Here is a 14,051-nt window from a genome sequence, read left to right as displayed (position 1 = left end):
TCACATATGCACACAGACACACACATACTAGCTTAAAACTGGTTAAGTTATAGTGTAGCAGCTCTGTCGTTTAATCAGGACACTTAAAAATGATTGAGAAACAGTGAGTTCATGCAGCAATGACGAACAGATGAGCAGTGTGGGCACGTCCAGAGAGCTCTAAAACCTAACATTTGTCAGCTGTTAGCTGTTAAAGAATGTAATGTGGCAGAGTCTTATTCATTGGGAGATAAGAGCAAATCGTAGCCTTGAGGTAAGTGAAAGCAGATGTTGAGTGGCAGATGAGGTGAAAGGAAAGGGGCAGGTGTTGATCTCATCTGACATTAAATAGCTGAACGATCACTGAGAGACAGTTTGAATGATGCATTTGGCTTTTGACCTCCGTTGGGGGATGGAAGACAAGAATGTACAGCAGGAAACGAAATGTATGTATGGCTTTAAAAGTGCAGTTCACAAAAAGAACCTGTGTTCCTGTTTCTTGTGTGTCTCGTCAAGTGGATAGGTGGCCCTGTTAAGAGTGAGTTCATGACCAAATGATCAACAGCGGCAGGCTCGTATCTGTGGACACATTGAAGGCACAAGCCCCAGACAGCTTCCTCTTTAGCACCATAGAGTAGCTCTGATATTGTGCAGCATCTCTTTAGCACACTTTCTTTAACGAGCTCTCCCATGTGCTTTGCTTTTGTAACTATCACACTGATCATTTGGAATCATTTGGAAGCTTTGTTAAAAGGCACTCAATGTACAATTTGATTGTTAGTTACAAACATCGCCGTGCATGATGACACAGCTTGCCTGTAATGTGCACAAAATGCCATCTTGTCTCAAAATGCAGCGCTGGACTTAAGATTTGAAGGAGTCACATGAACTGCGAGAGCTCAATTGCAATTGTCACCAAACAAAAAGCTCCTTCTCTGTTTGGAAGAAAAGGGTCTATTGAGGGACACTGGAGTGGATCCTATTGCCCCAGAGGGAGACAAATTGGGCCCGTCAAGCCTCATTGCGAGAGTGACTGAAATTGGTTTGTGGTTCTGCTTCTGCACCATCCAATAAAGAGAAGAAACCTCAGAGAGAGAACGTGGTGGTGGTGGGGGGGGACAGCGAGGGAAAATGAGAGCAAAGGAGCCTGGCTTGGCCATGGCACATTAATGGTGCCAGTGAAGCAAGGCAAAAACGGGGTCTTTTTAGTGGTGGAGCAGCACAGTTGGGGCAAAGCTGGTGAACATGAGCGCACAGAGCAGACACTCAGTGCTCCTGACACACACTGGCTGCTGTAATGGGGGCAGAAATGACCGCTGTCCCACAGGCAATTTCTTCAGGGACAATCCTCAGAGATGAAGTTATTGAAAACTTCGCACAGCTCTGAGATGGAAAGACCGGATGATATGAGTCGGGATTGTTTGTGCAGCAAATTGGGACAACCGGGGGTGTAACTGATACTTAGTGGTGGGGTCGAGTGAGGAGCTGCCATCGCAATTGGTGAGGAGTCTAGTTAGTTCCCGCAGATGTGCTGACCCCCCCAGCTTGCAATGGGCAAGTGATCAGGGAGATGTTCAAGACAGACAGTACCTTCCTAGCCTTTAAACACACTTCTTCCATGCCTTGTTAGTGTCACAGAGTAATGGCAGCCTTACAATGCAAACGGGATCGCACAGAGCAAAGTTTCGTGTTTTGCAGATGTGGAGTCAATATTACTTCTGCTCAAATGTATTTTAAAGGAATAGGATGAAATCTCTTCACAGTAGCTTCCTGGAGGGTCTGCTGGTTGTCTAGCAACCTCACAAAGACGACAAGACTCTTAGAAATCAATGCACCTGGCCAAGAATTGGTCCAGCGTGTAACTCTTTTCACTGGTTTTCTTACGGATGAAACAACAGGGTATAATATGTTAATTTGTGAGCTTTACAGGTGCTGGAAGGTGAATTTTTGTTATCTCTGGACAGAGCAAAGCTAGCTGTTTCCCCTTGTTTCTAGTCTTTGTGGTAAGCTAAGCTAACCAGCAGCTCATCCAGACACAAGTGTGATATTGATCCTCGTTTTAATATTCATTCGTTGCCACATATTTTAGGTCAGTACCATGAAGTGCCATAAAGTTTATGCAATCATTGATTAGACTTCAAAGTCAGTTTTGTTTTGTGATTAAAAACTTACCTGATTTGCAATATGCAGCAAACACCACTCATCTGGTAATCTGAGCGGGTAAATACTCAAAAATGTGACCTAGGTTTGGTGATGTTTAGCTGACAGAGATTATATGAGGTCAAATAGCAGCAGGGAAATTCCCAGTTAAAAACTGGTTGAGTTAGTTATGGTTGAATCAAAGAGATAAAGAGACTGAGGACAGAAATCAGTAAGAGGACAAAGTCGTAAGCAATGCATCGACAACCACGGAGCGTAGCAAGCAACATTCCCCAAATCTGTTTCCTAAGTTTTCCCTGCAGAATCTGAGTGACAGAGAGAGAGAAAGAGAGAGAGAGAGAGAGAGAGAGAGAGAGAGAGAGAGAGAAAGAGAGGTGGAATGCACCCACGGTGTGTGTACGCATCATAAAAATGTTGAGACATACAAAGAAATGAAAAGACAAGAAGAGGAGCTGAAGAAAACAGACTTTTGGTAGGGCTGCACCGGTTGCGTCACACTTTTAAATACTGTTTGATGGGTGTGTATGAGTTTGTAAGTGTGTGCATGCATGTGTAAATATGTATGTGTGTGTGTGTGTGTGGGTGTTTGTGTGTTTTTGTGTGTGTGTGTGTTTGTGTGTGTGTGTGTGTGTGTGTGTGTGTGTGTGTGTGTGTGTGTGTGTGCATTGGTGACAGCTTGGACAACCTTGGAGAATTAGCTTAAACCCGGTGAAAAGAAGCTGTTAAGAAGGATAGTAAGGACTGGTCCGGCCATCAAGGTCAAATAAAAAACAACGACAACAGCAACAACAACAACAACAATATCAACATTAACATCAACAACACCATCAACATCAACAACAACAAAATCAAACTGAAAAATGAAAAGGAAAAAAAGAAACCAAACAAACAAACAAAAAACAAAAACAAAACAAAAATAAACAAAAAAACAAAAAACCAAAACTCTGGTTCAGAGTGTCTCTTCATCTTTGGTATAAAAATGGCCATCCATGGGCTGCATTTGATCCACAACTAGGAAAGACTACAGAAATTGTCAACAATTTCTTCTATTGCTTTTGCACTGATTGGTTTCAACCATAAGCTCCTACTGAATCTACTGTTTTTATTTCACTGCCAGAATTTTTCCGTAGTTTTTTTTTTTTTTGTTCATTTTATAATTTTTTTCTTCTTCTTTTTCTTTTTTCTTTTCGCAGTGTGACAAGCAAAGCGGGCTAAAAACATCTTAAAGCTCATAAAAAAGGTAAAATGTGGCAGATAAAAAGCACTAATGTCATTGACAGCAACTTTGCCATGTAAAATAATAATTATGATAATAAAAACAAGTTCAGCATTTGCAACAGACTGCATCCACAATGCAGCATGTTTTCTTATGTTTTCATTTTTTCCTCATTGTGAAAAATCTCTTAAGAGCTTCATCTCCCCCCCAAGTCTTTTTCCCCAACAGACATTTTGTTTTCTTCTGACACTTAGTTACCTCTGACATAATAATTATCAAAGTTTTCTTCTTATGAAGAAAAGAAAAAAAAAAACTCTTCTCTATTAAATCTGTACAGCTTATGTGATAGATTCTTTTTTCATCTTTAGAACAACTCATCCAGTGCCTTGTACCCCTCCAAGTGGTCCAAGAGACTGCTTTTGTTTACTAATTTTTTATTTTCCTAACCAGACGTCAGAGTTTAACTCTGTAAAAAGTTTCTGGCGCCCTTCAAATTAAGGCCATGAAGATTCAAGAAAGAAAAAACACTTCGTTTGAATATATCTAGAAAACTAAAATTTAACACTAGAACATAAAAAAGAGTGAAAAGAAATTGTAGCTTAATATCTGAGGAAGACAATCTCTGTGTGTATCTCAAACTTGACTCCCCTTTTCTAATTACAAAATAAACTTCATCACCTACTTGCGCATTCAACCTTTTTTTTTTTTTTGTCATTTTTTTATTTGTTTTTTTTGATTTTTTTTTAATTGGTAGAGAATTTTCTTCGAGAAACTTTTCAAGCTTCAGCCCAGCCCTTCAGGCAGGTTCCCAGACTAAACAATTTCAATTCTTTGCACTGTGCCCAGCAATTTTCTCATCCCCCTCCTCAGTACTCTTTGCCTCCTTCTTGCATTTTTTTTTCTCATAGGCCAGGTAGGAAATGAAAAAAAGTCTCTCTTTTTTTGGTGCCTGGGCAATCTGGAAGCAATCTCTTTCTATTCTCTTTTCCTCACATTCACAGTGCAGCCACCTTCTGTCTCAAGGCAACGCTGTCACAGGAACATTCGCTCAGGCTGTTGCTATCTGATGAAAGAGGAGAAAACAGAGATGGGGGGGGGGGGGGGGGGTTGTAATCAAAGCACAGTATTACAAACACAGCAGAGCAATGGAGTTGACAGCTGACAGCCCAGTCAGACGACTGAGGCAAAATGAAGCATGTTAAACAGTTTTGAGCAGGTCAGATAAGCGAAAAAGTGCTGCCAAAATGATGAGCAAATGACAACAGCTGCCAGGACTAATTTTTTTGTCATTTTGTAACAGCATTGTATTTTTTTTTAGTGCTCTCATTTTATTTCATTTTAAAATCATTATTGACTTCTGTGAAGCTTTGCAAAAAAAAAACATTTGTCAAAGAGAAATATTTTGCGATTTGACTGCCTTTGTAATTTTGAAAAACATCTCACAATTTTTTATTTTGAACGTTAATATTCCCTCAGCTCAACAAATGCTTCACAGGCAGGAAGGTTGTCTATACAAGGTGGATCTAAATACCTGTTTGTGATTTGAAAAGGATTTTATTTGTTTCCCACAAAATGACCTAATGTGAGTCAACCAGGAGTGAGCGATAAACATTTGACATGTTACCGGTTTTAGTGTTTTTTGCTGAATGGTGTAAATTTAGAGGTATGTCATGTCATGGTTTGTATTGTCATATCGCCCACCCCCTGGTGCTTACAATTTAAAAATGCGTGAGAAGAGATTATAGCAGGTCTAAATGGCTGACAGCAACTGACCTGCCTCACCATTTGACTTACTTGGACTGGTATGAGTAAGCGGGAACATGGTCGCCAGCACTGTCCACCTGGATCTGTTGCTGCTGGCCAGCCACCTCCTGTGATGAGGGAGCCGCTGTCTGGGGGGAGGCGTCCGTCACCACTCCCTGAGGAGACACACAGGGAGGAAATGTGTCAGCTCCGACCCCTAACAAGAATCTCCCTGCAGTGCTTGGTACTTCCTGCTGAAAAGTATGTGACTGTATTGAGTAAAATTCTACTTCTATCTACTCTTTACATACATCTGTACCACTGCATGTTTACACGTCCTGGAGGAGGGAACTGTCCTCTGTTAAGCTCCCTGTGGTTTTTTGTGGAGTTTTTGTTCTTATCCAAATTGAGAGTCTAAGGTTAAAGGGTGTCTTATGTTGAACAGATTGTAAAACCCTGTGAGACAAGCCTAAGATTTAGGGCTATAAAAAATAAACCCATGCTGTTTAGTACTTCTTAAAGCCACAGAACTGTATTTAAAATATTAAACTTTTCCAGAGGTGTCAATGTAGGCATATTTGTTAATTAATTACACAGAAATGCATATAAATTAATGGTGGATTTCTAGATACCATACAAGGAAATTGCTGTCTTGAATTTGAATATTCACTCAAGTGTGATAAAGCTTTAGTTAAGCACTAAGAAAACACTAGAAGAATATTTGTCTTTAATCTAACAATTCAGCATTTTGAGATAAAGCAATTTAGCAACATCTTAAAGTGACTTGACATTGCATAAGGATTTGTACATGGTAGTCAAATATACCATATGATACCTTAAAAAAATCTCTAGGACAAAATGTGCTATATCGCGCACAGCTTTTTACCTCTATGGTGGCGGTAGGAAAGACTTCTTTAAGGATGGCTGTGTGCACTGAATTCACCACAACAACCTCTTAGCCTTTTTATGTGTTGAGCTTTATCAATAGCCCCCATCACTGAGTCATCTCAATCACCTTTAACAAGCTCTCAAGGCTACTCCGCCCTGTCCATGCATCAGCCCTCCGCGCGCTGGCATTGAGAGGACGACGGTGAGGATGAAATAGGTAAGAGGCGCCGTAGGCTACAGTACAACTGCATCTCTCTCCTCTGTCCGGCTCCTTCGTGAAGAAGACTGCAACTTTCTGAGGAGGGGGAGTCTGAGGGGAGAGGGAGGAGCGACTAATGGGTCTGTCAGGGGAAACTGTCATTATCCCTGGCTGGTGGGCTACCCAGAGCTCCGTGGCTGACGGATGTGTGTGTTCCAGCTACCTACCAGCCCATACCGGCTGTGGGGGGGAGAGAGAGAGAGAGAGAGAGAGACAGCACCGCCGGCACTGTGTCTCACTTCAGCTCCTGTCATCTGATACACGACTGATAGTCCATCTGAATACGACCGCACTGTCAGCTGCCAGACAGCCGCCCCTCTCCCCTCGTCGGCCTGCCTGCCTTTTTTCCACGTTCATCATTTCTCAGGCTGGACTGCCTGAACCTGCCGGGAGGTCAGACAGCAGCCGAAGGAGTGACAAAGTCTGCACTGCACTTCAGATGTCTTTCCCAGATACTATAAAACTTCCGCCTCATCTAGCTTTCCTTGCATTTTTCTTCCTTGTTATTTGCTGGTGGTGCGAGGCTATTTGTTTGGAGAGAATAAGAGCAATTTACAGCACGCTTCAAATTGAATCTGTCTATTTAATAACTTTTTTGATCTGCTGTGGTGAGCAGCGTTTAGAAATGGTGGAGCGAGTTCTTGTGGGCGTAAGTAAGTGAGCTGTCAGCAGTAATGACGTACTCCTTTGGGTAAATATCAACAGATTGTTGATTATTAGACTTACTTCGACAGGGACGGCTGGTGCAGGCACAGGAGTGTACTGGGGAATGTAGGTCCCTTGCATAGGCGCCGCGGCGGCTGCAGCAGTCATGTACTGAAATGCAAAGAAAAGACACACATCAAAAGCCTTGCACATGAACATTCCTGCTACTCACATTAGAACACCAAATCCCAATCCAATATCAGACAGGAAATACTTTTCAGATACCAAACACTGATATCACAATTCCCTGCAAGTCTCATTCAGTGCAAATATCCCCGTAACCACTCGGGATGGGAGCTTGCTGTGCCCTCAGCATCCTTTTGGGGGCGCTAAAAGAATATGTGTGCACGCTCAACAGAGCAGAGCAGAAGAAAGCATGTGAGGTAGACGGAGGAGGAGGAGGAGGAGGAGGAGGAGGAGATGTCTTGCTGTTCCACCAAGACTTCACAGGCAGGCAAATGCACCAGGCCACAGCTGAGAAGAAGATAAAAAAAAAAAAAAGCAAAAAAAAAAAAAAAGCTGAAGGCAATGAAGAAGAGAGAGAGAGAGAGAGAGGAAAGAGAAAGCAGGAGGTCTGTTGCCTGTGGCCTATATTCCTTTAGTTATGCCTGCCTTGGCTTTTAACTGGGCGCTAACTCGCTCCATGAAGGCCATTTTACAGATGTGACACAGGTTCGGTTACATGACAGCCATGGGGCATTCACATGCAATATGAATGAGGACACGGCACTTTCTGTGAGGCTTTCTCTTGGACTTGCTGTGAACGCACGGTGTGTGTACGCATGTGTCATGGTGAACACGCGTGCCAGCGTAAGCCCGCTTTGCCAGTGTGTGTGCTTCTTTTTAATTAGCACATGCCTGTGCATAGAAGATGACTTATCACCATTTGTCTGTCCAACTGTGCGTGTGGATTTATGTGCTCTCCTGTGGGCAGCTGTGTGTTGGGAACATGTGTGCACGTCTGTGCGTGTCTGAGTGTGAGAAAGACAGACAAAGACAAAGAGGCTTGGAACGATAATGCTGCAGTACAGCGCCAACGGATGTGATCCCAGATAAAAGCCACTGGGCTGCCTCTCCGCCGCTCCTCGTCTTCCTGCTGGTTTTCCGGGACCAAGGAAAAAAAGGAAGTACAATCCCTTTCTTTCTGTCTTATTTTTTCCTTTGCCTCTCAGTCCCCCTGCCACTGCTAGAAAGTGTGGCGGCAATATGCAGTATGAGGCAGTAATGGAGGGGATGTGCTGGGCTGCGGAGCCTTTCTTGGCTGTGGGCCCGGTGGTGCTGGTGAAGTGTCATTACCGGCAGTGTTGCTAATGGATCGGGTACGGCTCCACCGCTCACCGCTAATGAGAGCAGCTAAAGGCCATGGACATGGGTGATTAACTCCCCCTCCGTCGCTACACATGGCCAGGAGGATGCCCTGGGATGGATGCTCGTGTGCATTCACATATGTGAGTGTGACTGTGTGGCTCTGTGCGTGTGAATTTAAGGTTATCACACCTTCAGGGCTGTCACACTCAGGAAAGGGTGAGGCGGCATATCCAGACTTCCTGACACATTACCACATTACCTCTCTGTGTCATCTCTTCTTCCCTCTCACCTTCCTGTCACTTCCCTCTCTCTCTCTCGCTCAACCCACTATCATCTAAAAGGGCCTATCAGATTGTTGAAGTGACCTTCTCCCTTGTGAATCTAAACCATGCATACCAATTTTCTTCTGGACTTTTTGTCTTCGCCTCCCCTTCCCATTAACTTATTCAGCCAACTCACCTGTGAGGGCTGCGTGAAAGCAAATGAAGGGAAGCAGGAGCTAATTAGCAGTATCAAAATCTCCCTGTCAAAGGAGAACGTCCATTTGAAATGCTATATATCTCTGCAGGACTGCAAAGGGAATTTAAATTACATTTAACAAGAAAATTTAATAAGATAAGATTTTTTCTTCTACCATAACCATTAGTTAACCTATTTAATGTGGCAGGTTGAGTAGGGCATATTTCTGAACTCGCTGCTGTGGCAAGTCACGGGGATGTCAAGCCTGGTTACAGCGAATTGGGTTGCTATGGTGATAAAGATTATTTTTGTCCAATTTCAACTCTTTTAATACTTCTCTGTCCATAGTCAGGGGACAGGTTTGGGAAATATAAAGCATCCCTAATTGGCAATAAATGGTGTCTCACTCTCGCAGTCACACACACAGCCACATATACACATCTTCGCACAGGCACACACACATGCACGCACGCACACACACACACACACACACACACACGCAGACACACACACACACACACCTGCGCCTGAAACAGATGGCGTGTGTGTATGTTTGATGAACGAGAGGAATGAATAGTTCTTTAACGAGGCTGGTGTGAGTAGACTCCTTAAGTTTCTTCCTTACCATCACTCTCCATGACATACACCTATAACTACAGTAAAGTCAGACCGCAATGCAGCAATGCCAGGATGAAAATCCATAGAATAGACAGAACCACTCTGGTACCACGATGGCGTGGGCCTCTGCACCACAGTGATGTGTAAGGCAGAGCAATTTATGTTTGGTGGGTGCAATGACGCTGGGGCAGTTTACTTTATGCAATCAGTTTTCCACATCAACAAAAACTTCTCCATAAATTGCAGCTTTGGCAGTGGTGGAATGTGGCACAGCACATTTAAACGTCTAAATGTTGAAATAAATCATCACCTTCTCTGTCTGTCACTCAGTCTCCAAATCTATCTATCCCGTCTGTGTTGACATGCTGTTCTGTTGGATCGTCTACAAGGTAGAGGATAACAGTTGGTCAAGGCAAGAGCATCCAGCGACTCACTGTAGGTTATTAATGGCAGAGCAGCATGGGGATGGGCTCTGATGACTATTGATCTTAGCTGTGGGGCTCAAACACGATGGGAACTATTGGAGCTGCACAACAGCGGCTGTGAATCACAGTGCTGTACTACTTCACCATGAAAAGCCCCCCATATCTTGGCTGCTGGGCTTTGTTATCACCCTGCCTTAAGAGATTTACTCTGGCAAAATCAGTGCCATCTGTTAAATCACTTCTTTAAACACATTTTTTTTTTAATCAGCAGGGTAACTGCATATCATTCTACAATTTTAATATTTACTATTTCAGTATTAAAGGTACCCTGTGGAGTTTTTGACCACTTTAAGAGTTAGGGAGCAGTTTTTTTTCTTTTGAGTGGGTCCCCATTTTGTTTGTCTTGTAAATGCACAGAAGGATGCACATGCATGCATCACAACACAACACAATACACAGGCCTGCCAATTTATTCCACTTATGATAATTGATATACAGTAGCAAAAACGCAAAAGCAAAAATCAGTAAACGCAAAAGCAAAAAAGAATAAAAAAAAAGTCTAAAAATGAAATGAAAAAAAAAATTCATCTTGAGGAATGAAGGAAATAATCACATTTTGGTGATTACATGTGGTGAGTATAATAAAACTCCTCAACACACTACAAGGCAATAGCCTATTAGGTGTTTTTTTTTTGTTTTTGTTTTTTTGCACATTTAAAATTTTACATTTGAAAGGTTCTCGGCAATGTCCTTTTCAAGGTGCAGTGTCTATTTTTAGAGCAGTATTAATTGATTTTTGTAGAGACTTAAGGGCAGAGGAACAAGCTGTAAACTCAACACTGACATATAATCACCTTATAAACTTGATATGCCGAATGTGTTAGCAAACAGTTGTCTATATACACATCAGTTATATGAGTTAAGATAAACATTCATTTGGAGCCATATTCTTGGCCACTCAAATAACTTAAGTCCATTATTCACTCTCCTTTTAGCTGTGTTTTTGGTCTCCACGAACTCTTGAGGGAAATGGCTCTTTGCGTGCCAAATACGCCACTACGTTCAGAGGAATGCTGTTGGTTTACCAGAGGTTTTTGCTAAAAACGATGTCTGCTGCTGCTGCTGGACATGACACTAAAAATGGTGAGACAGAACCAAAACAGTAATGCTGCGGGCTGTAAAATCACAACAATGAGCTGAAAGGCACTAAAACGCTCTGAAGAGCTGAGGGGAACTGCAGTCAGTTGACGATTGTCTGTGGGTTTGTCACTGTGAGTGACACCTTTCACGTTACACAAATTCATTTGATTCAGTGTTTATTTAAAAGTACTGTTTGATGCAGCTTTATGTCAAGCTAAAATACTACAAAGGTGTGCCTTAAGAAACCCCAATTAAGCAGTAGACACTTAACTCTGTACCATGGAACATGAATGTATAAGCCTGAAATGTCATTATTGCTGTAGTTCTTTATTATCCAGATCCAGAGTTTCAGGCACAAGGTCTGAGTACACTCCAGAATCTGGTGCATATGACCTGAGAGCATACAAATCAAATTCAGAATTTAAATTTTTATTTCACAAGACAAACTTTAAATTTAGAGCATGAATTTCAATATCAGAGGAATAAAACTTTTCTTGCGCAGCCAATTCTTGCACCAGAGTTCTTGGCTACAGGACCTTTAACACATTCAAAACACACATTGTAGAATTTAAAAATGGCATAAAAGGTTGTTCCTACCCTAACCCATTACTTTTAAGGTCCTACAAAGACCTAACTGCTCAGTGGTACTAGGCATCACCCAGATGTCAACATGTGTTACTGTTTGAGTGTGAAGCTACAAGAGAAGAGAATACATGCTCAGTCAAGTTCCCTGGATGAGTAAAGGTTAAATATAGCCATGCACAAGTATGGAAATGCAGAACAACATGCTGTACTTAGACTTCCTGACAGAAAACCAGGGGAATCAGCCTAGATAACAGAGGAAAGCTCTTCACACAAATCTGTCTTCCAGGGACACAGAAGCTGTCAATCACCACTGTCACCATGACAACAGAGACCTGGGTTCGACATGGCATGACAGGAATAGGATGGAGAACACAGAGGGAAGGTCACCTCTTGTCATGTCAAACACTATGTCGCTCACACACAAACGCAGACAATTACATACAGTATGTGCAAACACGCACACACAGACACAAATACTAAAATGACAGACAGAGCATGGGTACATCCACACACGCACAGCAACTAACAGGGAAGAGCAAACACGAGGCATGACAGATAGACTCCTGTTAAGTGGCGAGAGCTGTAAGTAAATAAATCAGTAACGGAGCAATATGCACCAAACACGGTAAAATAAATCATTGAGAAGCATGGAAGGCATGTTTATGTATGCCATCCATAAAGAGTGAGGCTAGGGTTCTTTAGCATTCTCTATTCAAGTTGTTTAAGACAGACAAATGGACGGACAGACAGACAGAGCCGGGTGGCTATAGAAGTTATTGAAAACATAGTATTTTCTGGTGAAGCAGCTTAATTCCAAAGCAGTGGCCATCAGATGGCACTGATCCGTGCTTCATCGTTACGAGGCAAGGTTTTCCTTGCCACTCCCTTTCAACAGGCCAAACCCTCTGTGCCGGTCCCCGCTCTCAATAGCGCAAAAATAACACAGTGTTCTCGGAAAGCTATGGTCACCACACCAGTGTCGCAGCATGGGCGGACCAGGAACATTTGGTTCTTTTCTTGGGTAGAAGAATAAAGCCACAGCCATAAACAAACAGCCTCAGAGTCCTGGAACAGCCAAGAGTATTCTGAGGTGTGGCTTCTCCTTCAGTGGCCAGAGGCAGTCGTGATAACTTGTTGACTTTGGAGACGCTGCTCATTGCAGGTGCTCTTCTGTGGCGTCACGTGACCGGTGGGGGCAATCAAAACAACTTCACCACATGCGTGTACACTTGAGGAAGGTGCTCTAAGAATATGTGGTTTCGAGTCCAGTTTACTACATGGATACTTACAGATGCTGGGTCCTAACTCCTCTTTTAACCTGCTTTCTCAATCAGGCATTACGAAAAGGACTTTCATATCTGGCTTAAGAATCAGCTTTATAGAAAACATGTCCCAATTCCCACTGATGATCAAGTGTGGCATCCCGTGTGTGCAGCTCAGCCATAAAAAAGTTATGCTACACCGCACATTGCCTCAGGAAAGCTAAGCAGGCAGAAAGGGGAGAGGCAGAGAGAGTAAATCAGAAATGAAAAACGGAGAGAGTGTCTTAACCCACTTTCTCCTATAATACAACCCATCAAATATCAGAAGCCATCATCATAGATTAGCTGGTCTCTAATCCTGGTTGTTAGCACAGCTGGGGCAGATTAGGGAAGGGGCATTCCTGAAAGAGCCAACATGGCGTCACAGTTGCTGACAGCTTACCTGGAAACACATGGGTAACTGTACAATACAGCACTGTTTCAACCATACACGCAAACCTCACACAAACACACACACAGAGATCAAACGTAGTGCTGGAGCAAAGCTGCCTGTTTGCCTGCCCCCAGGCAGCAGGGTTAGGGCAGGAAGTCAGGCTTCAGAACTGTGTGACACCTCTAAGTCGACTTGATCCTGAAACAGGGGGGAGTTCCTGGTTTAGGGGCCAGTGACTGTGAGCGTGTGTGTGTGCGGAATAAAGAAAACTGATGGAGTGATAGATTTGATGTGTGATTTAGAGAGCGAGGGAGACAGAAAGTGTGAGAAAGAAGCAGAAATTAGAGGGTGAAAGTGAGGAAGGTGGAGAACAGAGGGCCCTGTCCCACTGTTAAGCTTCACAGGAAATCTGCTTAATGTGGAAGATCAGGGAGGAAATATGCTCCCTCAGTGTCTGGCAGTAAATGCATCCAGTGTAAAACAAATGATACGGCATCTCCATGGCAGAGCACATGTGGCGACAGCCTAAGAACGTTCGGCTTATTGAAAAGGAAATGTAAAATCAGTCTTACTCAATGTGTACTTTGTTTCTGAACTAAATTAACATGTTTCCCAAAGATAGAAGGCCTCCACTTGGGCCTCCTGATCCATACCTACAGTGTAATAGACACCCGCTGTTTTCTTTCTCAATTCTTAATTTTTCTTTCTCAACTCTTAAAGATTGGATGCACGCTCTCAGGCGTTTTGCATGTCTGGACTGGTAAAATAAAAAGGAAAAACAGCAAAGCAGCCAACCACATTTATAGTATACATGTCTATGAATGGATTTGTAGTTTTTTGGCATACAGACCCTGAAAAAACTTCAAACCAT

The 14,051-nt window shown here is 42.8% G+C and overlaps 1 protein-coding gene across 10 annotated transcripts in view; it reads right to left on the bottom strand.

Moving 5' to 3' along the window:
• Positions 1–3,042: 3,042 nt before the first annotated feature.
• The window catches only part of rbms3 (RNA binding motif, single stranded interacting protein), a 271,775-nt gene continuing 260,766 nt past the window's right edge, over positions 3,043–14,051 (bottom strand). For 8 of the 10 annotated variants that reach the window (XM_040121928.1, XM_040121927.1, XM_040121931.1 and 5 more), the window contains 2 exons: positions 6,972–7,061; positions 5,146–5,274 (listed from right to left, as the gene is read on the bottom strand). In XM_040121928.1, the coding sequence (XP_039977862.1) occupies positions 5,146–5,274; positions 6,972–7,061 (219 nt within the window). Of the gene's footprint in view, positions 4,419–5,145; positions 5,275–6,971; positions 7,062–14,051 lie in introns of those variants that run through there. The other 2 variants (XM_040121926.1, XM_040121936.1) reach the window with 2 other exon arrangements.

This window comes from Xiphias gladius, chromosome 24 (assembly GCF_016859285.1).
Source record: "Xiphias gladius isolate SHS-SW01 ecotype Sanya breed wild chromosome 24, ASM1685928v1, whole genome shotgun sequence".
NCBI classification, from domain to species: Eukaryota; Metazoa; Chordata; class Actinopteri; order Istiophoriformes; family Xiphiidae; genus Xiphias; species Xiphias gladius.
This window is presented reverse-complemented; position numbering and strand designations above follow the sequence as displayed.